Source organism: Colletotrichum scovillei (genome assembly GCF_011075155.1).
Source record: "Colletotrichum scovillei strain TJNH1 chromosome Unknown Contig00002, whole genome shotgun sequence".
Lineage (NCBI taxonomy): Eukaryota > Fungi > Ascomycota > Sordariomycetes > Glomerellales > Glomerellaceae > Colletotrichum > Colletotrichum scovillei.
Window position 1 is genome coordinate 4,091,822 of NW_023336260.1, and position 24,048 is coordinate 4,115,869.

General features: G+C 53.6%; 11 protein-coding genes across 11 annotated transcripts; 6 read left to right on the top strand and 5 right to left on the bottom strand.

Moving 5' to 3' along the window:
- The first annotated feature begins 348 nt into the window (after window positions 1–348).
- HER10_EVM0003544 (FAD dependent oxidoreductase) lies at window positions 349–2,489 on the top strand. Its single transcript, XM_035473217.1, has 4 exons — window positions 349–829; window positions 888–1,233; window positions 1,289–1,814; window positions 1,900–2,489. The coding sequence occupies exons 1-4, from the start codon at window positions 583–585 to the stop codon at window positions 2,122–2,124; spliced, it is 1,344 nt and encodes a 447-aa protein (XP_035337067.1). The 5' UTR covers window positions 349–582; the 3' UTR covers window positions 2,125–2,489.
- A 178-nt stretch (window positions 2,490–2,667) lies between these two features.
- Window positions 2,668–5,540, bottom strand: HER10_EVM0005155 (L-amino-acid oxidase). The gene is made up of 3 exons (XM_035474779.1): window positions 4,617–5,540; window positions 3,066–4,564; window positions 2,668–3,000 (listed from the first exon to the last, which is right to left on the bottom strand). Exons 1-3 carry the CDS (start codon window positions 5,263–5,265, stop codon window positions 2,773–2,775), a joined length of 2,376 nt encoding a protein of 791 aa, XP_035337185.1. The 5' UTR covers window positions 5,266–5,540; the 3' UTR covers window positions 2,668–2,772.
- A 1,499-nt stretch (window positions 5,541–7,039) lies between these two features.
- HER10_EVM0005715 (LSM domain-containing protein) lies at window positions 7,040–8,741 on the bottom strand. The gene is made up of 4 exons (XM_035475320.1): window positions 8,615–8,741; window positions 8,388–8,459; window positions 8,257–8,331; window positions 7,040–8,199 (listed from the first exon to the last, which is right to left on the bottom strand). Exons 1-4 carry the CDS (start codon window positions 8,642–8,644, stop codon window positions 8,122–8,124), a joined length of 255 nt encoding a protein of 84 aa, XP_035337232.1. The 5' UTR covers window positions 8,645–8,741; the 3' UTR covers window positions 7,040–8,121.
- Window positions 7,353–7,910, top strand: HER10_EVM0006213 (uncharacterized protein; the record flags this gene model as incomplete). The annotated part of the gene is made up of 2 exons (XM_035475805.1): window positions 7,353–7,620; window positions 7,729–7,910. 2 exons carry the CDS (start codon window positions 7,353–7,355, stop codon window positions 7,908–7,910), a joined length of 450 nt encoding a protein of 149 aa, XP_035337268.1.
- Window positions 8,742–8,911: 170 nt separating the features above from the next.
- HER10_EVM0000482 (uncharacterized protein) lies at window positions 8,912–10,485 on the top strand. Its single transcript, XM_035470262.1, has 2 exons — window positions 8,912–9,047; window positions 9,114–10,485. Exons 1-2 carry the CDS (start codon window positions 8,939–8,941, stop codon window positions 10,445–10,447), a joined length of 1,443 nt encoding a protein of 480 aa, XP_035336810.1. The 5' UTR covers window positions 8,912–8,938; the 3' UTR covers window positions 10,448–10,485.
- A 35-nt stretch (window positions 10,486–10,520) lies between these two features.
- HER10_EVM0002138 (uncharacterized protein) lies at window positions 10,521–12,241 on the bottom strand. Its single transcript, XM_035471863.1, has 2 exons — window positions 11,402–12,241; window positions 10,521–11,335 (listed from the first exon to the last, which is right to left on the bottom strand). Exons 1-2 carry the CDS (start codon window positions 11,948–11,950, stop codon window positions 10,721–10,723), a joined length of 1,164 nt encoding a protein of 387 aa, XP_035336951.1. The 5' UTR covers window positions 11,951–12,241; the 3' UTR covers window positions 10,521–10,720.
- Window positions 12,242–12,889: 648 nt separating this feature from the next.
- On the top strand, window positions 12,890–14,289 carry HER10_EVM0006063 (uncharacterized protein; the record flags this gene model as incomplete). The annotated part of the gene is made up of 4 exons (XM_035475660.1): window positions 12,890–13,029; window positions 13,086–13,372; window positions 13,432–13,573; window positions 13,635–14,289. The coding sequence occupies 4 exons, from the start codon at window positions 12,890–12,892 to the stop codon at window positions 14,287–14,289; spliced, it is 1,224 nt and encodes a 407-aa protein (XP_035337257.1).
- Window positions 14,290–15,263: 974 nt separating this feature from the next.
- Window positions 15,264–17,180, top strand: HER10_EVM0006768 (uncharacterized protein; the record flags this gene model as incomplete). The annotated part of the gene is made up of 1 exon (XM_035476345.1): window positions 15,264–17,180. One exon carries the CDS (start codon window positions 15,264–15,266, stop codon window positions 17,178–17,180), a length of 1,917 nt encoding a protein of 638 aa, XP_035337306.1.
- Window positions 17,181–18,333: 1,153 nt separating this feature from the next.
- Window positions 18,334–18,962, bottom strand: HER10_EVM0005409 (uncharacterized protein; the record flags this gene model as incomplete). Its single annotated transcript, XM_035475028.1, has 2 exons — window positions 18,334–18,395; window positions 18,476–18,962. 2 exons carry the CDS (start codon window positions 18,960–18,962, stop codon window positions 18,334–18,336), a joined length of 549 nt encoding a protein of 182 aa, XP_035337206.1.
- Window positions 18,963–20,298: 1,336 nt separating this feature from the next.
- On the bottom strand, window positions 20,299–21,485 carry HER10_EVM0005454 (uncharacterized protein; the record flags this gene model as incomplete). Its single annotated transcript, XM_035475070.1, has 2 exons — window positions 20,299–20,957; window positions 21,017–21,485. The coding sequence occupies 2 exons, from the start codon at window positions 21,483–21,485 to the stop codon at window positions 20,299–20,301; spliced, it is 1,128 nt and encodes a 375-aa protein (XP_035337207.1).
- An 859-nt stretch (window positions 21,486–22,344) lies between these two features.
- HER10_EVM0009059 (uncharacterized protein) lies at window positions 22,345–23,574 on the top strand (the record flags this gene model as incomplete). Its single annotated transcript, XM_035478559.1, has 4 exons — window positions 22,345–22,411; window positions 22,471–22,569; window positions 22,632–22,999; window positions 23,062–23,574. 4 exons carry the CDS (start codon window positions 22,345–22,347, stop codon window positions 23,572–23,574), a joined length of 1,047 nt encoding a protein of 348 aa, XP_035337507.1.
- Between the last annotated feature and the right edge of the window lie 474 nt (window positions 23,575–24,048).

Genomic DNA, 24,048 nt, shown 5'->3' on the forward strand with positions numbered 1-24,048 from the left:
TGTTGTGCTGGGGCAGGCCGCACAACGTGCGATTGCGCGAGTCAGGTAGGTAATTAGCAAGCAAGGGGCAGTGATCCCCAGAGTTGAGTGGCGAGAGTGGGTTGAGAAGCGGGCAATGTTCTAATGTCACTGGCAGTGTTGGTTGAAGTTGAAGTTCAACTAAACTTATCGACAAGGGCAATAGGTTAAAACCTGGTGACTTTGTCTCCCGAACATGTGTTGCATGACCTTGCCTTAGTGCCTCCGATGTTCCCGGAGTGAGCAAACAGCTTCCCCGAGACGCCACCCGGCAAGGCCCCGGTTTCGCCGGCCCGGGTCTATGCAAGATCCCGGTCGGCTCCGAGAGAACACGACCCCGCGTTTTCGGCATTTACGCCTATCTCCCTCGGAGCATCTTCACACCCAGCACGCTCCGATACCTCATCAGTCAACTTTGTGGCCACTTCATCTTAGTCCGAGTTACCTACTAGAAATAACAATCTCATTTCGTAAATTCACATTTTGTACTTGTTCGTGTCTTCACTGTGTTGAGCCTGCGTCATCTACCTCGGGCTTTCACCGCACAACTCAAAGTCCTCCACAATGTCCGAGACTCCGTTTCCTGTCCTTAATGCCATCACTCCATACTGGCGCAAGGATCTGCACCCTCTAGACAGCCACCAAAGCTCCGAGACCTTACCGACGGAACAGGACATTGTCATCATTGGTGCCGGATACTCAGGTGCAGCTTCGGCGTACTACCTCTTGGATGGTACTGATCCCTCATTACGTCCGACTGTCACGATCCTCGAAGCCAGGCAAGCATGCTCTGGTGCAACAGCTCGCAACGGTAGGCCCAGGCTCATTCCCCCCGCAGCGTGGAAAAGTCCCAATCTAACATAATCAAGGCGGCCACGTAAGGCCGGATCTCTATGCTGGCCTTCCCGCTCGTGCCAGACGATATGGCCAAGAGACAGCAGATGAGATGGCGCTATTTGAGCTTGCCAATCTTCACGCCGTGAGAGACCTAGTACAGGAAAAGAAGATTGACTGTGACTTCCGGATGACTACATCCATGGCCGTCCTAAGAGATCCGGCACTTGCAAAGCCGATCAAGGAAGGCCTGGATGAGCTCCTACAGCGGGGTTCGCCAACCGCAAAGCTTGTTCATTACCTCGAAGGCAAGGAAGCCGCGACATTCTCCGGCGTAAAGGATGCAGCCGCTGTCTTTTCGTTCCAGGCGGGCTCGATCTGGTATAGTCTGCAACCATCCTGTTGTCCATGTCAGCGCAGAAGCTGACCCCTCTAGGCCCTACAAGCTGGTTCTATTCCTCCTATCTCAAGCTATTGACAAAGGAGCCCAGCTGCACACTCACACGCCCGTAACTAAAGTTTCCGATTCACAAGAGGGCGGCTTCTGGTCCGTTACCACGCCCAGAGGTGTCATTAAGGCCAAGACGGTCATCTACGCTTCCAACGGATACACGTCAACGATCCTTCCAGAGTACAAGAACCGCATCATCCCCGTCCGCGGGATCTGCAGCCATGTGGCTGCTCCCGACGGCGCCGAGCACCCACATCTCCCCATGACATATTCGCTACGGCATGGAACCAATCTTTACGACTACCAAGTCACGCGGCCAGACGGTAGCATCGTCGTGGGAGGCGCTAGGACCGAAGTCATCCCACGCGTCAACGAATGGTACAACGTCTGGGACGATTCGAAGCTCATCGAGCCTGCTGCTCATTATTTTGATGACCACATGCAGAGGAATTTCCGCGGGTGGGAGAACAGCGGGGCTAAAGTTGACAGCATCTGGACAGGAATCATGGGGGTGAGTTTCGCTGCGCCCCACGCACCTATTTGATGGATGCGAATGATGATCTGGAGATGCAAATAACTGACACGACTGGGCCTAGTACACCAACGATACATACCCCCATGTCGGGCCTGTACCTTCAAAACCGAGGCAATTCATCTGCGCGGGATTCAACGGACATGGCATGTCATTCATCTTATTGACAGCCAGGGGCTTGGCAAAGATCGTACGGGATGGTGTGCCATTTTCGCAGTCTGGCGTTCCGCGGTTGTTCGAGACTAGCGAGCGCAGACTCCAGGAGGAAAAGAACGAGCTGCTCGGATAACTCGCCGAGCTAACTTGAACAGCATATTCTGACCAGACCGGATGATATTTACATGTAGCATAGCGCATGAAGAGATGATCACTGCGAGGCCTATACGAGAAGTGTTGTGACTACTTGGGACACTGGATCGCGGAAAAGATCCCGCATAGAAGCGCTAGATGGCAAAGCGGCTACTACTAGTGCAACTTGAAAACTTTGCCAAAGGATCAGTCTGGCGCTGCACAAGTGCGGCGTTGTCAGCAGATGCCGAACCATCGTATCCCGGGTCTGGCCGAACCCCTGCCCAAACCAACCGTGCGACGCGGCATCGGACGATGGCCATATCTGCAAGGCTGAGCCCAAAATCTACTTTTAATACATTCGGCTACATGCAGGATTCGACAGGGAGGCTAAACGGGTATGACCATGTGGGCTGTCGTCTCTTATGTTGTGGGGATCCTTGCGGATGTGCATCGTTGGTGGTCAGATGCAGGGACGCTGCTAAGGCGCGTGTAGATGGTGGTTCTAAGAGGCAATGCTGGACGAGATGTCATTGATTTATTGTTCGTTAATCGTTGCACTATGTAAGATTATGTGACGCCATTGCTCGGCCACAAATCGACTCTCCCTGAACCCTTTACCCTTGGATTCCCACAATTGTTACTATCATTATTGTCGATCACTAGAAAATGCTGTTAGAAACACCGCATCACCATGTGGTCGAGAACTCGAGCTTACAATATCGATCCATCTAGCCATCCACTTATTGACGGCAGCCTTGGCCTCGTCAACGAGACCAAGCTCGAGAAGCAGCTGGACGGAGCCACGGATTCCAGAGTCGAGAGCAGAGGCGATCCAGGCGTGGGTGTAGGAGGTGTGCTCGCCAATGAAGATCATCTGATTCCAATGTTAGATTTCTCGGCTTTTCTCAGTAATGAAGTCAGGAGTAGGCCATCGCTTACGTTGTCGTATGTCTTGAAATACTCGGGGATGTAAAGCTGATGCTGGCCAGCAACAGGGCTGACCCAGCTACCGCTCTCGAGAGGGTCGAGGACCCAGCAGCGGCGGTTGTACTTGCCCGTGTACAGCTCACGAGTGTTCTCGCCGTGGATCTCAACCATGGCATCGAGAACGTACTGGACGTGCTCCTCCTCCGAGACGGAAGCCCAGCGGTGGCCCCAGTCGCCCGAGATGTAGGAAGCCAACATGGTGGCCTTGCCGGTGCCGTTAATGTTGTACGAGGGGTAGCACGTGGAACCAATACCAGCAATGTCAGAGGTGGTGCTGCAACCGCCGACAATGGGGTTTTCGTAGTGCTCCCAGAAGCGCTCAGAGAACTCGAGGGCAACCTTGCAGGCACTGGTGTAGGGTAGCTCCTTGATAGCGTTGGAGATGGTCAAAGGCAGGGAGGGGAGGCGCCACTTGCGGATGATGGAGAAGGGGACAGCCAGCAGGGCGTAGTCGTATTCAGAGTTCTCAAAGGTCTGGTTCTTGAAGGACTCACGCCACTGGAGGTTGACCTTTGAGTTCTCAGAGTCGAACTGCACGCGCTCGATCTTGCGGTCCATGGTGGTGATGTCGTCAACGAGAGGGTGGAAAGCCAACGGAAGACGGCTGAGACCGCCGTCGATAGTCTTGTAAGAAGCAGCCTGGAAGTACATGCCCTCGTAAAGAGTGTCCCAGAATGAGGTGGCGGTGTAGCTGCCCAGGGCATCCGTCGAGTTGAGGGAGCCCTTCAGGTAGTTAACCATGAAGGCATACTCGGACCAGACATCGCCACCAAGACCCTGAAGACCAGAGTCGAGGAATTCGCGGTGGGCCTTGAACATGTTTTGGGCCATGCGGACAGAGAAGTCGCTACCAGGAAGATATTCATCGACCTTCTCATTGAGGGTGTTGGTGGACTCATCGTAGACAGTGGCGACAGCCAGAGAAGAGTTGGCGGCGATCTGAGCCAGAGTAGGGGGCAGACCATTGGGAAGCTTGATACCGTTCTTGTAAGAGAGACCGTTCTGGTTGCTCTGGATCCAGGGGATGAAGTCGACGCTGAGGTTCTTGTCATGCTTGTTGAGCTCGTTCATCTCCGCGGCGAGCTGGAAGACGAGCTGGTGATCGGTGATGTTGTAGGTGGTGTTGGTCTTGGGGTCGACGTAGTGCTCGGGGAAGCGCATGGGGCCCATCTCTTGGTAGGAGTAGTCAAAGGGACCACCACTGAGATACTCGGTGTGAACACGGCCTCCCAGACGCTGGCCGGCCTCAATGATGCTGATATTGGTCATGCCGGCTTGTGAGAGGACGAGGTAGCTCATCAGGCCAGCCATACCGGCGCCGACGATGGCGACGTGCTTGGACTTGGCAGCGTCGACATCCACTGTAGTGGGCTCCTTATCCTTGAGGAGGTTGACCCCCTCGAACCAGGCTCCGAGCGTGTCAATACCGGTGCCGTTGTTCATCTCAATAGCTATGGCGCGTTAGATTAGGAGACAATACAGCAATATCGTGAGCGCACTTACATCTCTTCAGAGCCCGGCGCTTCCACTTGTGGTGAAGAGTCTGTGGCTCACTTCTTCCCTTCAACTCGCCAGAAACACCCCACGCGGAGATGCATCCATCAGTGGCAGCATCCTCGGGGAGAACCCAGACGAGGCGCTGAGAGTCGCGCACCTCTGACTTGACGATGGTGTGGTGAGCATCCCCCATGGAGGCACCTTGACATGAACCGTAGGTGAATGTGACGGTCTCCTCGATGGGCTCCTCGAGAGTGATGTGAATGTTGGACACACGGGATGTGACTGCGCTCCGTGTCTCGAGCTTCATGGGAAGGCCAGAAGCCGCCGCAAGGGCGCTTCCGGCAACGAACGAAAGGAACCACCGAGCCATTGTAAATGGAGAAGGCCGATCAGAGAGAATCCGGGGTAAGCTTGGCGTGAGGACGAGTCTCTGTAATCCCTCCTCTCCTCGTCGAAGATGCGCCCGCACCTCTTTATAGTCAGGCACAGGTGTCGATGATAGTACACCGGTAGCGAGTAAGACGCCGGTCACTACCCGGGCTGTCGTCAAATCGATATGGAGCTCGGTGTAGCCTCGAGAACGCAACCCCCACAACCACAGTATGAACCGTACCACCGGTGCCCAATCCATGAACATTACAATATTGGTCATCGGATGACAACCGGTTGGGACTTGGCGGTGTCGGACCGCTTACACTCCAAGTAGCACTTGGACGACAGTAGATACAACTTCAAGGGTAGCTGGTACTGGGGCAATATTCGGCAGGCCAGGGCTCCATCGGAGACTTTCCCGCGCCTTTTTTCTCTTCTTCCCTTGCCAGATGCATTAACTATACCAGAAGGAGCAGGTGAGAAACGTCAATCAAAAGGCACTTCCATGGCTCACCATGTGGTTGCCATGCAAACTGACGTCGCACACGGGCGACTGTCGTCTGTCTGGAGGATCCGAGTCATTGGATGTTGGACGTTATCAGTGGAGGCGGTGCGGTGCAGGCGGGAAGATAGGAACGAGCGGCCATAGCGGCCGAATTTCAAGCTGTTTGGCGGGGCAAACAAACCCATGCCGTATGCAACGGCCCCGTTCTCTTGGAGTCTTAGCCTCCGGAGGCCGCGGTGGGGGAAGAGGAGAGGGCGCGAAGGATTGTGTGGAGGCTCAAGGTTACAGAGACCGGGGACCTATCAATTTGTTCATCTGCCGTAGCCATGTCATCGGCGCCCTGGTTCGTCTCTTCGCGCCCTTGGGATGAACATGGCAGATGGGGATCATGGGATAGGTAGGACGTGGATGTCAGGGATGTTGGTATAGACTTGCAGTTTGCCGGTTCACTCCGGAAGAGTCATAGATTGAAGTCATCTACTCCGTACTCCGATACTCCGAAGAGATAGCTTCTGTTGTCCGACGTACCTTATGGTGATGGTTGTGCAGTCTTACATCCGAAACCGCGAGCAATGCATTCTGTCAAGATAGCGTAAGCTCGCCCGACATCAACTTGTGTAACTGAACCAGACGGGTCTTTCACGGCCATTCTATGGGAATAACCTAGAAGAAACTGCCTTGCGCCGCTTGGCGTATTCCTTTTCTCTGACATAAGCAAGTTGGATGAGGCTGCCATGTCTTCAATGATAGATAAGATTCATCCGTTGATAGATAGGCTCAATAGAGGAGACCACAACTTTGTGGCATCTCGGATTCGTATGCCTGAGTAGACCGGCCCGGCTCCGGTAACGGGGTGCTCTCAAGGTTGATTTACAATCATGGAATGCTCCGTAGATTGCTAGAAGTAGTGTGGATTTCAGTGGGAAAGTTTCTGTCTTTGCCAGCCGGAAACCTGGGAACCTCGAATCAATAATGGAACGTAACTTTGAGGGGAAGACAGAAGGAAAGAGATCAGAGACCCCTAAGGGAAGCTTGAAGCGAGTTGAGATAAGGACAAATACCGCAGCAACGCAACTTCGGGTGAATTCAAGGTTGAGGTGGACATGAGTGCCGAGCTCCCCACTAATTGGTTGAGATAGCCGATCCGAATCCCACGGGAAAAGATAAGAGATGTATTGGTTTTAGTCTCGGCATGTGGGCGGGAAGCAAGGTGGTTGGGTGGTGTTGTTAGGAGAATCAGAACGTGAGAGAGAGGAAGAAAAGAAGAAACGGATAACTTCTTGTCAAAAGTCATGATAGTTTGTAGTTGAAAGAAGCTGAGCAGAACTCTCCTTGGCAACCGAGAGTTTCGGGAGTCAGCCATGGCTCTTGATGGGGGAATACCTTAGAGTGTGACGGGCGCAAGGGTTCAAGTTGCAGAAAGCATCCTTTGGCGTAATGGCGACATTGACAGCCAATAAACGCCCCGGAATGACAGAGGATTCCGAGCGAAAATCTCCACAATCGCAGAGTGCCGAGAGTTTTGGATATTGAACGCACCACTTGGCTCGCTTCCGCGGCTCTGCAACTCTCTTCTCAACTGCCCAAACCCGTTAATTCCCCATCGTCTTTCCGTTGAATCGGACAGGACCATCTACCTGGGAGAGAGATCTCATCGCAAAATCTGGGGTAAGTTACGCCCGCAACTCTACGCCCGCACCATCGCATCTGCCGTACACCCAACCTCTATCCGTAAACCGGTCACACATCACCACGTAGCGTCAGGAACCACCGGCTGGCATCTCATCGCATTGGGCAGAGAGAGCGAGCGAGAGCCTGGAGTTACACCAGAGTCGGGTCCCGTAGCCTACGAGAAGCACGCAATGGCAGAAGCCGCAGCATCAGAGACCCCGCCATGGTGGGCGGCCTTTCCCGCTCCCAAGGCCAAGTCACCGGAAATCGAGGCAGACGAGCTGATGGGTTTGCTTGAGGCTCAGGCTGCAGCTGGCAATAATACACCTCGAGACTTTCTGCTCGTTGATGTGCGCCGGGACGACTTTGAAGGCGGCACCATCTCAACGTCCATCAACTTTCCCGCCCAGTCCCTCTATCAGACAAGACCAATCATTCATCAGCTGTGCAAGCAAGCTGGTATCAAGCGTGTTATTTTCTACTGCGGTGAGTTCCGCCGTCTCTCTCTTGTGACTGTCTAGATCTTCCCTTTACTTTTGGCTTAACCCTCCTGCTGAAGCCACTCAGGAAGCAGCAATGGTCGTGGCCCTCGGTCGGCGAATTGGCTACAGGACTATTTCGACGAGCTTGGCGAAACTGCCGTGCAGGCCGTCATCCTCAAAGGCGGCATCAAGGGCTGGGTTCGTAGGTACGGCGGTCGCATGATGGACTGGTATGACGAAAAGGCCTGGGCCAGTCTCGACAAGTAAAGATGCCTCGCTCCGTGCCAGCCTATGATTGCAGGCTGTGCAGTCGTACTTCTGGACCGTTTGAATGTGACATCGTTGTGCTGGTATCTAGCATATTTCATCCCCATCCTTGTCACTGAAACCAAAAATCATCTTTTGCCGTCATAACGCCAACTTGTAAAACCTGTACTGCATTTTCGCGGAAGTCAACCACCAGATGAAGATGCTCCGTTTACCGCTGGTGGTTGCGATCGTCGCCGCCGATTCTCTCGAGAGCCTCCAGCATGACAACGGAGTTGCCGCGGATGACCTGTCGTTGTTAGTGTCCCATATCCCAAGGTCGGAAAGGGTGTCTTGCGCAACATACCACCATGCCTATCCGAACCTTCTCGCCGCCCTCCTTCTCCTCGACAGCCTCGTCCAACACAATGTTCAGGAAAACCTTTGGCATATGTCAGCGGGAGTTGCATCCAAGCAGATCGTCAGGGGAATGCGTACATCGTAACCGCGGAGGACACCGATGACCTTGCGGCTGCCGTTGAGCTGCACAAACAGTCTCTTGTCGAGGTACTGTGTCACGAGGTGTTAACTTCCTAAAGTCTCGAACTGCATTGGATGAGACAATGAGGTATGGCCAAGCAGCTTGCATGGCTTCCGTTATCTGGCAGTACATCGAACAAGTCTGGAGACTCTGGTGTGTCTGTAAGAAATCGGGGCTTCCGTACCTTCTTCAGCTCGGGCTGTGCGGGCGCCATCTTGACTGCTTTTGTGAGTGGGTGTAGGAGTGCCGAGGAGCGATGCAATGGGTGGGTGCCGATTTGATGATGTCGCGCGAGGTGAGCTTTGCGACGCGACGGAGCTCTCGACAGCCTGACCGAGGGGATCTCTCTGCCACCAACCGTTATCTGGAAAATTGGGTGGAGTCACGTGGAGATAATCGTCTTATCGGCGCGTTATCGCCAACACCTTTTTGAGACGGGAGGTCGCGAAGCTGCCTGACTGACATCACACCGAACAAAAGTCACACTCGCAACCTCATATTACACAAAATGAGTGCATTTACGCCAAAACGGAAAGCGAAAGTAATCAAGGTTCTTGATGACGACGAAGATGACGCGGGAAAAGCGTCGCCAACTGGTCAAGAGCCACTAAAGGATGGTGAGTCTGCAGATCCCTTCCAGAGACCTTGCGCTGATATCGTTCGCAAGGCTAATGGGTCTCTAGAGGGTGAACCGGTAGCAGTAAAATTCACAAGAAAGCCTTTTCGACAGTCTGGACTGCGCAAGAGCATCAACTTCAACGAGACCGACGACTCAAACGGCGGCGTCGCGATCGGCGCAACCACGAAACCCAAACCCAAAGTCGCTGCACAGGACGATGAGGATGAGGATGGACCCGTAGTTATTCGTCCCTCAGTGAGCCGTTCAAGCTCACTGAAGCAAAAGAAGCGCCAGTCCTCCTCAAGGTTGTCATTTGGTGGTGCTGGAGGGGATGGCGACGAGGGAGCAAAGTCGGGATACACGACCCCCAAGAAGTCGACTCTGGGTCACCAGGCACTCGAAAACAGCGCGCTCAAGAACCGATTACCCATGCGATCATTCCGCGACGATGATGATGATCGTCCAAAGTACAGCAAAGAATACCTCAGCGAACTACAAAACGAGACGCCAAACACGCCGCAGAACCTAACGTCCCTGCGCATGGAAGACGAAGACGGGATGGATCTGGACTCCTCCGAGCTAGAGGGCGCGTTGATAGTCAACCAGGATGAGTTTGCATCTCGGCCGGCACAAACAAATATTCTCACCGAAGCCGAGATCCAGGAGAGGAAGCAACGCAGGGCTCGGCTGGCGCAAGAGCAAGATGGCGACTTCATCTCCTTTGACGACACCGAGGACGGCGGGACCTCTCTGCGGAAGAAGAAAGCCGAAACTCGCCTCGTCGCCGAAGATGAGGATCTTGGCGAGGGCTTCGATGACTTTGTCGAGGATGGAGGCTTGTCGCTGGGTAAGAGGGCCGAAAGGGAGGAGAAGCAACGCCGCAGGCGCGAGATGGCTGAGCAGATCAAGATGGCCGAAGGAGACTCGGGTGATGAGTCCGAGGCGTCCGAGGCGGAACGACGCGCAGCTTTCGAGGCGGCACAGACAAGGTCGGGAATGGACGGCTTAGAGAAGCCCGAGCGCAATCCCGCCGAACAGCTCCTGCAGGTCCCGCCAAAGATTACGCCGCTGCCGAGTCTGACGGATTGTCTTTCAAGGTTACAGGCTACGATGCGCGCCATGGAGCTCGAGCTTGCGGAGAAGAAGAAGCGGGTGGATGAGCTGACACAGGAGAAGGACGGCATCATGGTCAGGAAGGACGAGGTGCAGCAGCTGCTCAACGAAGCTGGACAAAAGTACACTGCTGCTGTGGGCAACGGAGCTTCGGTCGAGTCGACTACGCAATCGCCAGCTAGACAGATTACGAATGCCGGAGCGAGCGAGCTGAGGGTTGAAAGGGGCCTCGAGAGCCTGGGCACGACACCGAATAGTCGTCCAGACGTAGGAGATGTTGACTAGCTGCCGTACTTGGGACCGACAGTACCTCATATACCGCGATACCCCAGATTAGAAAAGACGAATAATGTTATCATAGCTTCAATTCTTTTCGATTGTCTAAGAAATAACCTCTCCGTAAAAAGAGAGAAATGTCCTGCCAATGCCAACGCCGCATGAGAATACACCTATGGTACAGACTACCACTTGCCGATTATAAGCACAATCACCCTGCCTTGATCGAGGTCAAGGCCCATTCATCCCTATTGTTCAATGGAGACCATCCAACAACGATCCTTATTTGGTCTTGGAGACGCCAGCGCCAATGACACCCGGAAGCTTCTCCTCGCCAACACTGAAGAGCAGACCAATAGCAAAGGTCAGGGTACCAACCATGGCAATACCGAAACCGACGAACAGCCAGAAGGGAACGCTGACGTCAATCTTGCTGCAAGCCCTGCCGCCCCAGTGAGTGACGCTGCCAGTTGTCTCGTTCTTAGTTCCGAGGCACATGCAGGAGAAGCATTCCTTTCCGGCTGACTGGCCATCCGCTTTGGCGTACTTGTTCAAGCACTCACCGTGGCCCGAGCAATTACCAGTGGCCTTGACACAGGCATCCTGCGAGCCAAAGCAAGAAGGAATAGTACCTCTCTCAGCATTTCCAACGAATGGCGCCGTGCTCTGGACTGGGGTAGTGGGTGCGGGCGGGTCGTGGTCGTCGGTCTCGGTCATAGTCATGACTTCCTCGGCTTGGCGGCGACGGAGCTCCTCGGGCTTCGAGGACCAATGACGCAACTTGGAGTTGCGAGATGACTCGGGCATCGCGATAATGATGGTTTCCATCTCGCCGTTGGCAGCAAGCTGCTTGAGAAGGGTGGCGTTCTCAGTGAGGGACACAAGGATTGACGAGTCCTAAGGAGAGAAAGGATTAGTTTCTTGGCGAAGGATACAGGGTCTGTTGGAGTATTCGATGCTCACCTTCTTGGTATCATATCTGACGACAGACGACTTGCCACTCCAACATTGTTGGGCAAAGGGGTTGATGGCCTTATCGAAAGCACAGTTCTTTGCGGTGACGCCAACCGATGGCAAGTCGTTGGCCAGCAGCATATCATTGGCCGTGATGGAGGGAGCATCTCCAACTCTGAAGCTAGGTCCAGAGGTAGCAAGAGACTTCTGGAGCGTCTTGGCATCGTCGGCAGTGATGCCCTCAAGCATGACGACGAGCTGGGACGGGTTTGTGGAGGCGGCATTGCTGAAGAGGGCCTGAGGGGCTTTGCCGAACTCGTTCAAGTAGCTGACAGCCTTCTCGTTGGAGATAGACTCGGGAAGATCCCAGGATGCATGTTGACCCTCGGGTGACAGGCGTTGAAGGAGGATAAGGCGGGCAATCTGTCGTGGTAATGATGGAATATCGGAGCTCGAAGACTGCTTCGATTGCAGGAGATATACGTCAGCGGGCTGGTCCGAAGAGAGCGCGGTCGCGACGCCGGTCAGGGCAGCCGCAAGCCCTACGGAGAGCTTCATGGTGTCGTCTGATGTGGTTGGAGCTCGTAGATGGGGATTCGGTGATGATGTCGTGGAGGGGAGGAGGATGTGGATGCGACTGTTTGCTGCTTGCTGCTCTCTCACCAAGCTGCGGCGTGCGTCGAGGATGTCGAGCTCACAGTGCTGCGCCTGCACGCTGCTGCAACTGCCACACGTTCCAGGCCAAGCCCATCCAACCCCCGTGTCCCAAAAGCGGGTATCGGCAGAGGTGTTCTTCCGGCTGCTATGCTAGGATGATGCTGCTTAGGTAATTCCTAGCTCCACTTTGGACCGGGAGGAAGGTTCCTTGGTCGGTGGACATTCCCAAATGATCCGTGCTTGGAGTTCTTAGGCTTGCACTGTACGTACCTGCCGGGACAGTTGGGACTTCCCTTAGGTAAGCTCCGGGCCCTTTTGAAGCTGCCGCATTCCTCGCCGCCATCAGTCAACGGTTCATGCACCACGGCAGAAGAGAGTGGCGGGACGTTATCGGAGGGGCTTTCGTCACACTGTGTGCCGATAGCAACGCATTCACGCATCTAGAACCTCCCGTTGGTACGATGCGAAAGAGAACCGGTAGCCGCCTCTAATCCAACGTTGTCATACATCGCACATCAGAGGAGTCACCTAAGCCGCTACGAGGGCGCTGTCAGACACCAGACCAGCTTCAACTCGTTGTATTGCGCTCCGATTCTTCTTTCAACAACCGCGACTTTACCGACTTCCATGGTTTGCCTCTCGTCGCCATCCATCCCGCTGCCGCCGCCGCCGTCGTTGCCATCCTCTATCCATCTCCACCAACCATCAAAAGAACCACGACGAAGCTGAAGCAAGCTGAAGCATCACGATCGACACCCTCGAACTCTTACCGAAAAATACTCGTCCTTTCTCCGTGCCCGGCAGCCGGCGCTCGGCGAGCGGCGAGCCCCCTCTACAGTGATGTGGCGGGTATTCCGACCTCGCGCTGGCATATCGAATGCGAGCACCTTGGCTGTTCGCGCAGTCGCGCCACAAATTCCCAGCCAACAGACTGTTATCGTGCAGAGGGTGAAGCTTTCAAAGCCCAGATTTAGGGCCGGGTATGTCCACATTACACAAATCGTGTCAAGCCTGCTTCCACTAACCTTGCGCCTAGAACTTTCCTCATCGGAGCAGGCATTTCCCTCGCTTGCTGGCACATTTACTGGTCCACCGTTTTAAATCCATTCTTTCGGCATGTAGATCGCGAATACGAGAAGCTGTCACCGGCGGAGAAGAAGGCGCTTGACGAAGAAATAGCAGAGGAGGAGGCCGAGCCGTGGTTCATTCCGTTCCCCTTTACGACAAAATCCGTCAATCAGCCCCCGTACAAGGGCAGCGACCCCGAGTGGCAAGAGTTCGTCAAACTCAGCAAACAAAAGGGGACGCAGACCCAAATTCGCGGTAAGTGCCTGTCCTGGGAGTTGGCTGCAAGTGTTCTCCCGACTGATCGCTGTCACTAGCCGACCTTGCCAACTGGGTGAAGTCCTCGGTCGAGAGGCATCCGGTAATCACAGCTAGATGTGGCAACTCAGTAAGGCTTCGTAGATATTGGCTGGACATCGACTTTCCATACCGTCCACCACCGGTGTTCTACTCTTCTGGGTACGCAACCTCAAACCATTCCATCATTTGCGATCAGATAGCCACTAACAGTACGCTCTAGACTACTACTACAAGGCGATGGATTGTACTGGTCAACTCAGCCCGTTGACTCATTGACCGTTAAACGCCTACAAAAGATACTTTGGCCGGATGCAATTGCCGTGTCTTCGTGGGCTTTTACGAGTGCGCTGTTCAAACAACACTACATGGATATCTCCCGAGCCCTTGGCTTCGAGTCAAGCAAGCCTGTTCAAATGTTTCCATCAGTCAGCGGTGGCAACATGCAACAAAAGACTCAGGGGCCTCTTCCGTCTGCCAACAGACAGACTCCGGATGGCACACCGGCAGAGAATGCCTCTCACAATGTCAGCAAGACAACGGATTCATCACAGGCAGACGAGCCAGAGAGCGGCGGCAAGACAAACTTTGTCAGGGACACTGCCATATCCCATATAGAGGGGATGAAGCAAATAACAGACGGCCCTGCAAGAGAATTCCGAAGGAAGCTTGCACAGTCCTGGAAGCCCACACGACCGTCTCCTCCGCGCGGCTGCATCCTCGTTTCAGGCTTCGTCGAATGCGAACTACCCAAGGGCTTCGTATTGATCGACGTCTGGGGATTCTGGAATCCCAAGACGGAGACTTTTGAGACGAAATCAACCTTTATGAATGTACGGAGGGTACAGATGAAGCAACAATCCCCTCGGCGGAGTTGATGGAATTCGCTAAGACACTCCCACCTTTTCTCATTGCATATTGGCGGCGTTAAGGTAGCGGTGAGCATCTACCTTTGGGTTAATTTGGCATTGGCTGGCGATTTGATCTCACCGGCACCACCCCATCATCGATCGGGGGTCTAGCGGAACACTCTTCTGGTTTCTGAACGAGCATTCAATAGGGTACAGCACAAGAGTGAGCGTTTGTTCGATATCAAGATACCATAGACGAGCACAGAAATGGGGCTGGGCCAAGACAGTAGAGAGGCGCGACGAGTTCCCTCTGTCTCCTACAATGCCCTCTTTTTCTTCTGCAAATCATTTTCACTTGAAATCCTGCTATGGTGCTGTTTCTCTCCGTGACACGATTATTTGATTCCAGTGTCACTTGGTCTCCTGCAAACCTCTTGAGAGACGAGTTGCCGGGTTCGAGAGCAAAGGATCAAGTTGGCGTGAGAAGTCTTGTTATTCGCCGAAGCTTTTGCATTCTATTGCAAGAGTACGGATCAAGCACAACACGATTGAGAGCCACTAAACAGACTGCCGGTACCCAACTAGGCGCAGCAGGCAAGTGGGAATGGGAGTCCGCGCCTGAAGTTTCTTTCTCCTAATCTTGCGAACGCAGCAGCGTCTGGGAGCACTGAGGTAAGTACCTACCAAAGGAAATACCGAGATGTCTATTCCTCGGAAGGATCGCGGGCGTGAGGCGGCTCAAATGTGTGGCTGCGCTGCCCCGTTGAGGCCTCTACGAAAATGAGGCCAAATGGCAACTCCAACATGCCACAACTACAACAATCCGCCGGTTGACTCAGCCCGAATTACAGTTTGATGAAATAATCCTGAGGAGAAGGCGGCCTCAGTCTTTGTGCGCATACATAACGACGCAGATTAGCCTACGTCTCCATCCTCCCGTTAGATCATCAGCCTTCAACCATCATCAACTCTGAAGAGATCATCAACAAACATCCATTACCATGGCTGCACATCTCCAGCGCCGACTGCTTCAGGACATTGCCGAGCTACAGCGAAACCCATACCCTCGCGTTGCATTACATACCAGAGAAAACGATGTTCGCCGGGCATGCCTTGTTCTGCAGCCAGAGGGCTGGATGCCCATGCACACCACCGTCAACTTCGGAGACCGCTATCCTCTCGTCGCGCCCACAATCAAGATGAACACGCGAATGGTGCATCCCAACGTCTTTGACACCTATATCTGCGCATCAATCCTCAACACGTTCGAGGGATACACACCGGCGTATACCCTCAAGGGCATTGCCATTCAAATGCTGAGCTTTTTCAGCAGCGATTCATTGGAGCAGGAGGGCGGATATTACACCGAGCCTCTTGAGTGGTATCGGCAAGAGAGCCTCAAATGCCGGCAGGACTTCAAATGTCCTCACTGCAACTTTGATGGAACCAAGAGCAAGGCAGACTTTAGAAGAGCTCGAAGGCACGCCTTGAAAGCCTTGTCGCCGACGCTATCATCATCATCATCCTCCTCGTCAAGTGCTGCGACTATAGTGGCTGCCTCCAAGGACCACCAGGGATGTGTCTTGGCCGCTTTGCCTGACGAGCTCCTGCTAGAAACTCTTCACAGTCTCGACTTCGCGGACCTCCTCTCCTTTTCACGGGCTTGGCCGCGGATTGCAGACATGCTTCGCGGGTATGATGTTATCCGATTGAGGGAACTCCAATGCTTTGTGACCAAAACCAACTTCCGAGATACAAAGCTCGGTGTAGGCGTCATGGTTCCCAAACGCAAGCGGGCTATAGAGTCAGAGTTTGACCTCATCTCTCTGCCGGCATTTCAGGACCTGGGGGTCCGCTTCTCCGTCCACAATGTCGCCTTTGAACACTGGCTTCCGCTGCCTCTGAGCCGCCGTCACTGGAGCTCCGTCAAAGATTATGTTACACCCGTGATGCATAGTCTAGCCGTGGCTATCTCGTTACCGAGCGCCAACAACTCTGCAGTAGGAGTTCTCGCCGCCTTCATGAACGACATTGTTGTGCGGCTCAACCAAGTAGATGCACACACATCATCTAGCGGCGCAGCATACAGAGGCAACGATAACGTCAGGATTCCACAGATGAGTACATTGCGGCACGCGTCGGAGAAGGCGATCGAGTCTTACTTCCATCTATTTCACCTTCTGCTCTGCCTGGCGACGGCGGATCCCAGACTGGTCACCGACGCCAACAACAAGATCAAGAGATTCATGAGTGGTAAGACCTCCAAGATCTCCTGTCCGAATCTCGGCCACCTCCTGGTCTACCTCCTCATCAGCGACATCGATATGACGGAGGCCATGAGAAAAGCGATCATCACCGAAGCCATCACACGCAATGTCGTCTGGATGCTCGACAGGAGGGGCTCCAATATGCCGGAGTTGAGCTATCTCGAAACTGATCACGTCTCGGGGTATCGTCTGAAGAGAACCTTTGAGGCGAATCGCACCTCATACCGGCTCCTCATGTTTTCGGAGCTCTTCCGCCGCATCGCCAGACCGTCCAACGAAAAGGCCTTGGAGAAAATCCGGGACGAGCTCTTCGACCGTCATGGCGCACCCCCTCCTGGTGCTGCTCTTCAGCTTTCCACCGAAGTCCGCCGCCTTCATGATATCGACAATTTCCCCCATTTCTTCAACGAAATGGGAATTGTACGCCATCCGTCAGCTGAAAAGTTCACCAGCGTTCTACGGGACTGTGTCAAGGACAGCATGAAAAGAGGCTACTCGGTCTGGGCCTTGCCGGTCCCTACTGCTCTGGCCTTGCGATCCCGGATAGAGCCCAACGTTGGAGTTCGAGCAAACCTTGTGGTGAGGAATCCTCCTGGTCCTCGCTACATGTCGAGAGTCACTTTCTTCCCTGACAAGGACCGACGGATCTGAGCAGCTACCTGGCAAGAGGCTGAGAGCGGGAAAGAGAGATTTTGCTTAAGCCGAGCAGTCGAGTTATTGGAGATGATACCCCTGATGAAATAGAAATTCGAATAAAAACAATCAGTTCGGTGCACTATAAACCAAGTCATTAAACTCCCAGTGCATTGCTCAATTTTGAACCTAATCGTTGACATGGAAAGAATCTTTCAATTGACTAAATCTTGACAAGGCGCGGTTAATGTGTGCAGAAATCTGAGGTATGATAGTCAAAATATAGAGTACATTCAAGTTTCTAAATAAATCTCCATTCGCTCAATATCAATCTTTTTTGTGTATGTCTCTCTTATACAAAAATTCTGGAGATCTATTCCACTGGAAGACGTTTTCTTCTGTCTTGACCTTCTGATTTCTAGTACACCCAGCAGGTCAATTGTCGTGAGGCATCGTCCCGCTCGCGAGGTCCGCACCAGCAAGGTGAAGGCAACTCGGTGAGCACGGGTGCCTTCGGTGAGCCAGAAACCTTGTTAGTCAGCAGGTGTCTTACGTAAGGCCGCTGCAGGGGCCCCCGGCCGCTCTCACTCAACGTCACTCCCTCCCCCCCAACTTTCACGTCCCTTCGTCCTCTCATGGTCCCCCGAACTCGTCGTTCTTCGGGTCCAGCCCGTGTAAGTGGCTCTGCGAGGTCTTCATCTTGGATATTGCTCACATTTCCATTCCCGTTCTCGTTCGTAGACAAAGACTACAGGCACGATATGTGCATTTCTTTTTGGATCTCACTTACACCTTCCTTGCCTTGCCTAGCCTTACTTTGCCTGCTGAGATCCGGCGGCCTCCCTGTCGTTGTCATGTAACACCAGGACTCTCTACATCTTAATTAACGATGGCTTCAACCACTTCAACAACAAATACCTCGGTTCAAGAAAATAAGAGTCAGATTCATTGAGAGCTCCCTTGTGATTGAATAAATCATCACAGATTATTGGTTGCCTGTCAACCTGTCCATTCGATCTGGACGAACGCCTTGACCCAACGCCATACACCAGGACGTCAATTCAGAAACAGCCATACATGGATCAGCCATCTCGACCAATCTTAATCAAAAGACGACAAACTGCGTCTGATTGCATCACGAAATGATCCAAGGATCCCTCTTGGGTTGCTCTCACCCTCTCCGCGTGCGACTGCGTCCCTCTACAGCCGCCATGTAAGCCAAGGCATCATCCACTGCGCCAAAGTCAGCAATTGAGCTTCACGAAACAGCGCATCACGATGTGTCATTGTGAGCTTGTAAAAAGAGCACTGACATTGAGACTCAACCCTCTCCCGACCGGCAATGTACCAGGCCTCGTTGATCCTGTCTCGCTCAGATTCATCGCCGAGGCAGGGGAAGAATTGGACATCTGTCGACAGCGGTGCCAGGTCTGGTGTGCGGAGCCTGGTGATGCGGGGAGCCCCAGGCGCTGACGATGAGTGGGCGGGGACTGTGAAGTCCTCGTGAATGTATTCTCCAGCATCATCGGGGAAGAGGATGAAGTCATCGTATGGCGCATACTTGGCTGGAAAGTCGCTGTCGTGGAAGCTGCTGCTGCTGCCTTTTTCACGTCCGGATCTTGTACATGGTTCTTCGTTGTGGGTGCTTTGGCTAGTCCATGATCCCATTGCAACAAGGCTGTCATGATTCGGTCTGCGTCTCCGTTTCTGCGATACGGGTTCAGGGCTTCGTCGGTATGACGAAGGCTGGTGCCTCGAGCGCGGAGATGGTGGCAGGCTGTACAATTGCTCATCACTCATGGGATTGGACACGACGCTTTCTCTGTAGTCGGCAGGGTGGTATGCCCGCATCGACGTCTGTGTAGGGGACGCTGGCGAGCGTCGATCACGTGGCCTGGTAAGGGCATGTCTGTGTCTGTGACCGTGAGAGAAAGTGCTTTCCTGCGATGGCACCATTGCTGAGTATGTCTGACGTCCTGGGGTCATTGGAGACCCGGATTGTGGCACAGTTGTGAAGTCTGAGTGAGTATCAAAGTCGAGAGGCAAGAAAGCCATGGTGCTATCTCAATAAGGCCTCGTAAAGCAGGACCGGAGATGCTTTGGATGGAAGCTGGGGATGAATGAGGAAGCTTTGGGATGATAGAGTGTATCAGTTGATGAGAGAATGTGATGGAGGATGAGGGCCTGTAATTTCTCCTTCGGGGCGGTGCAGAGGAAGTGTGTGCCAAGGAAAGTATGAGAGGTCTGAGATGGGCTCTGCTGAGATATAGGGACCTGTCCTGGATGGAAAGCGAAAGTCAAAGGGGAATTTGGGCCATTGGAGAAGTTTCTCTGATAATACGGAAGAAAGAGAAGGGGAGGAGGATGGGATGTGAGATGGAGGGTGGTGGGAAGCCCGAGGGCTTTATATGGTGAGTGCTCCCCCGAGCTGCGCTCTCTCTTCCAAGTGGCCAATCAGGGAACAGTATTCCACTTCCCCCGTTGCGTGCCACCGACCCCGACACGGAACCCGGGCCCGCACTAGACCGATCCTCTTCCTTCTTACATCCAAGTTGGATGCCTTCTCCCATATCCCTCGTCGTTGATCTCATTGAGTTGTGCAATGGCTCGCAAAGTCTCATGAAGCCGGCGTGAGGTTGCTGGATGTCGTTGAGCCTCCTGGACGATGGTAGGCGATGCTGGACGCATGTCTCGATTTCCTTCTTCCTTCTTTGCCTTTCCAGAGTCTCTCATTGTTTCACACCGGGCTTACAGTCGAGGTCGATGTTTCTGCCCATCGTGCGGAGCCTTTGAAATCGTTCAAGATCAAGTCGCCTTCTCCTTCTTGCCTTTCTTTTCTTGGTCGTTGACCCAGCTTCCTTGGCTTCTGATAGCGATGGCCTTTGTATCGATGTCCTATTTTGAGCGTATCCCCACTTGCAAGGTCGTGGCCCAGATATTCAGACGTTCCGTTCATCAGGCGCAGGAGTGCAATGCCCGCCCGCGTATATCTCGAGAGGCCTGTTTCTTGCGAGAGGTCAGGCGTGGCTGGACCGAGTGTGGCACACCAGTCATGTGACCCTGCGCTGACTTAATGCGCACCCCCCTTGCAGCTCGAGAGTGTCAATGTTCGTGGGAAGCATACACGAGACTGCCGTCACCAAAAGGATGCCGGAGGAACCGTTGCTTCGATTTCCCAGTCGAAGTCTGGCTGCCGGGCCCCTTCCCACCTCCACCACCAAACATCGACCCGGGTGAAGAAGTTGATGGTGTTGAGCCGAGCAGAGTCCCAAAAGAACAAGCCAAAGAGACGACAGTTCGTCATCCGAGGATCGTTGCAGGTTGACCCTGGAAAGGATTGATATGCCCAATACCAGGCTTCTTCCGGGCCCTTATCGGTGTCTTCGCTTATCAGTGACTGCCGGACATGCTCTTTATACTCGTCCGGAGTGTAGGATGACAGAGCTTTCCTGATCGGGAGTTCCAAGTTGCTCATCTCGACGCATCTGTCAACAGCATCCGTGAACCATGAGTAGATCTCGCCAACCCGGTTGTAACTGGCGTACCGTGGCTGTTGCGGAAGGTCGACAAGTAGCTGATAGAACTGAGTTGGCGGTGATGTTGACACCCTGTAGAGAAACTTGATCCCAAAGCATAGCAGTCGAGCCTGGTTCTGGTTGATGTGGCAATCACCGCGCTCCAAATTGGGAGGTAAGATTGGAGCGGTCCAGTACACAACTTGAGCCCCATTTCTAGGGCCGCAATGGTGTGTCTGCAGAGCCTCGATCTTACGAAGCTCCACGAGTGCACGCAATGCTACAGAGGATTGTCAATTTTCGACATTGTGTAGGCTCGAGAGATGCCAGATAACTTACGAGGACCAATGACAACCGCTGCAAGAAAGTCCCTTGTTGCAACCAATTGCTCAATCTCCCAAAGTGACAGGTAATCAAAAAAGTGCGCTCTCTGGAAATTTACGATATCCAGGTTGAAACGTACAACTTCGGGATCTTTAAAGAGCTTGCAGTAGACCTCGAATCGATAGAGGGCTCTGTGGAAACGAGCAGACTCAGCATCTGTTGGCTTCTCAGCGGAAGAAGGTGCGTCAGGCCAGTCAGGACGGTCGTTGGCGAGACTACACTGCTCTTTCATGAGACGATGCAGTGCCATGTCCCGGAACTTGAATCCCAGATGGCTGACGCACTGGTGTAATTCTGCTAGCTGGAAGCCATCTGATAAGCTGATGGTGGGAGGAACACGCGGCCGTCTCTTGAGATATTCGTCACTAAAGGCGGCAACGAGATTCAGGTCTTTCGGATCAAACTTGGAGGACTCCAGCGCCATGACAGCATAAGGAAGTGAAAGATGGCCTATTTCGTTCAGTAGCACCTGTCGACATGCTGACGAGGCGCATCGGAGCCAAGTTGGAGAAGTGAGGGCTGCATCTCTAAGGCATTTGAAGGTTGGCAGATGTGATAGGATATACACCCAGAGCTCATCTGGCATGCGCCGCGACATCGTATCGTGGATTTTTTTGGCAGATCTATCGTGATCTTGTTAAGAAACCGCATCGGATCCCCTGTGTCTTCCTAAGGTGGTAGGAAATCCGGAAGTGGGTAGTTCGAGGTTTGATACAAGAATGTGGTGTTTTCAATTGGTGATATTTTAATCCAAAATCACATCAGGCTCAAGATAGAGACAGTATGACCTGGAATTACTGGTGCTCAGGATCTCATATGCCGTACTGGAAAGTCTCTCGGGTGCATGAGCGTGGTGAGTTCGTGGCTTGTCGTTGTGAGATGGCTGAGCTGATTGATGCGAGGATCGTCGGTTCGGCCGCCGTTTGGGCCAAGCCGGGGCCGAGAGGTACGTACTGTGTGATTATACAGTGTTTATGCTTCCATCGGACCATCTGAACCGTGTGGGGTATCTGGACACAACAACCAATGAGAGATCACGAATGAGACTAGTCCATATCCGGGTTAGCGCCCAATTGCTCTCAACTCGGCGCAGGTGCAGTGAATTGCTGGTCGAGCAAGCTCGCGTCAAATCCCTTCGCCAGCCTGCCACGGTACCTCGCTGCGAACGTCACCCTTCTCCGCCGCATCCCACCTCGACCTATCCTTACCAGACAACCACCTCGAAATCGCGATTACGACAGCATTCATCCTCTCCGAATCAACCTGAATTAGTAACCGTCGCGATGGGCAAGAAGAAGCGCGGACACCCCGACGTCGAGGACGTTCTCTCCCGGCCATGGTGCTATTACTGTATGAATCCATTGCCTTTCGCGTCTCGGATCTGAGCGCGTGTGCTGACTTGTTTGCAGGCGAGCGTGATTTTGAAGATCTGAAGCTTCTCATCTCCCATCAGAAAGCTAAACATTTCAAGTGCGACAGATGCGGTCGCCGACTCAATACCGCTGGAGGTCAGTCCACCACCGTACGCTGTCCTCTGTGGCATCGCAAGCTAACATCTTGTGTCGCGCAGGTCTCTCCGTCCACTTGAACCAAGTCCACAAGGAAACCCTCACTCAGGTCGAGAATGCGCTACCGAACCGACAAGGCCTCGATGTGGAGATCTTCGGTATGGAGGGTATTCCCCAGGATATTTTGGACCAACACAGGAACCGCATTATCCAGAACTTCTATCAGGCCCAAGAGGACCGCAGGATCGCCACCGGCAACCCCTTACCTGGCCAGTCGAAACAGCCGAGGAAGAAACTCAAGGTTGAAACTCCCGAAGAGTTGAAGGCCCGCCTTGCCGAGCATCGCGCACGACTGGCCGCCGGGCATCCTCCCGCTACCAGTGGCAGCCCTGCGAATGGCGCCCCTGCGAGCGCAAGCCCGGGTGCATTCGTGAGTACCCATACACCGAAAATAGTATACACGCGTGGCTTTGGGCTAATCATCCGTCATAGAACAACTCTCCGTACCCACCGCCTCAAGCGCCTTACGGTGCGGCTCCCGATCAGAACTACCCGCCCGGTGCTGCCCCTGGCGCTCCGGCTTACCCTCAACAGGGCTATCCGCAAGGCAACTTTGGTGGTTTCTCTGCATCATCTCTTCCCGCGAGACCGACGAGTGGCCTCCAAGCGATGCCCGGCCTACCTCAACGACCGCCCCAACATGGCGGCCAGTTCTGGAATGGCTCTGGCGCACCGCCGCCTGGCTTCCCAGGAGCATCCACTGTCGATGAGCTGGTTTCCGGAGCGGCACAACACGGAGACGAAATCGACGAGCTCATTCGCAGAGCCGAGTCCGGAATCAAGCCGGCCAAGAAGCCCGAAGATGAAGCCGGCGACGAGGCCGCAGGCGACAAGAAGTCGAAGAAGGATAAGAACGGCAGAATGTTCTATGCAGACACAGAGGTCAGCCCTGAGGAGCGCATGGCGCAAATACCGAGATACGCCTACGTGCCCCCAGCATCGTAGTCAAGTAATGACTGGCATTGGGCTATTTGGATGGCGGCGCATGGGGACGTTGCGACGCGGATGCATCCCAATCATGGCAAGTGTCACTGCGACAGGCTTTCATCGATTGACGCGATTTTCGAGACTCAGGACGACAACGGCAACCCTCCTGAGCGGAGTTTCAATGGCGTAGCTGGTTTTGGGATGTACATAAAAATTGTAAGGAATGCACGAGAAATTTCCGTCACTGTACTCATCGCAGGCCGTGACGCTGAACAAATTGACAGGTCCTGCATTTCAACGATCGTCGTTTCATAGTGACCCGGATTGCTGTCTCTGGAGCTGAGGATGAAGAATCTGGGATAACCTCTGAACTGTGAACCGGCATCTGCATTGGTCCTAAATCATGCATGAGAATGCAGGAGATGAGGGGCCGCAACGTGATAGGTGGTCACGCGTCCGTATCTGGGCTTAGTTGCCAGCCTTGCTTACCTT

What these genes read in the sequence shown, in the direction of transcription:
- HER10_EVM0003544 (XM_035473217.1), top strand. Translation starts at nt 583, where the DNA reads ATGTCCGAGACTCCGTTTCCTGTCCTTAATGCCATCACTCCATACTGG. An exon ending in TGGTGCAACAGCTCGCAACG is followed by an intron (nt 830 to 887) that starts GTAGGCCCAGGC and finishes AACATAATCAAG; the next exon opens with GCGGCCACGTAAGGCCGGAT. An exon ending in TTCCAGGCGGGCTCGATCTG is followed by an intron (nt 1,234 to 1,288) that starts GTATAGTCTGCA and finishes TGACCCCTCTAG; the next exon opens with GCCCTACAAGCTGGTTCTAT.
- HER10_EVM0005155 (XM_035474779.1), bottom strand. Translation starts at nt 5,265, where the DNA reads ATGACCAATATTGTAATGTTCATGGATTGGGCACCGGTGGTACGGTTC. An exon ending in GCGCCGGGCTCTGAAGAGAT is followed by an intron (nt 4,565 to 4,616) that starts GTAAGTGCGCTC and finishes AACGCGCCATAG; the next exon opens with CTATTGAGATGAACAACGGC. An exon ending in ATTTCAAGACATACGACAAC is followed by an intron (nt 3,001 to 3,065) that starts GTAAGCGATGGC and finishes CATTGGAATCAG; the next exon opens with ATGATCTTCATTGGCGAGCA.
- HER10_EVM0005715 (XM_035475320.1), bottom strand. Translation starts at nt 8,644, where the DNA reads ATGGCGCCCGCACAGCCCGAGCTGAAGAAG. An exon ending in CACAGCCCGAGCTGAAGAAG is followed by an intron (nt 8,460 to 8,614) that starts GTACGGAAGCCC and finishes CTCGTGACACAG; the next exon opens with TACCTCGACAAGAGACTGTT. An exon ending in GTGTCCTCCGCGGTTACGAT is followed by an intron (nt 8,332 to 8,387) that starts GTACGCATTCCC and finishes CATATGCCAAAG; the next exon opens with GTTTTCCTGAACATTGTGTT.
- HER10_EVM0000482 (XM_035470262.1), top strand. Translation starts at nt 8,939, where the DNA reads ATGAGTGCATTTACGCCAAAACGGAAAGCGAAAGTAATCAAGGTTCTT. An exon ending in TCAAGAGCCACTAAAGGATG is followed by an intron (nt 9,048 to 9,113) that starts GTGAGTCTGCAG and finishes ATGGGTCTCTAG; the next exon opens with AGGGTGAACCGGTAGCAGTA.
- HER10_EVM0002138 (XM_035471863.1), bottom strand. Translation starts at nt 11,950, where the DNA reads ATGAAGCTCTCCGTAGGGCTTGCGGCTGCCCTGACCGGCGTCGCGACC. An exon ending in TCAGATATGATACCAAGAAG is followed by an intron (nt 11,336 to 11,401) that starts GTGAGCATCGAA and finishes TTCTCTCCTTAG; the next exon opens with GACTCGTCAATCCTTGTGTC.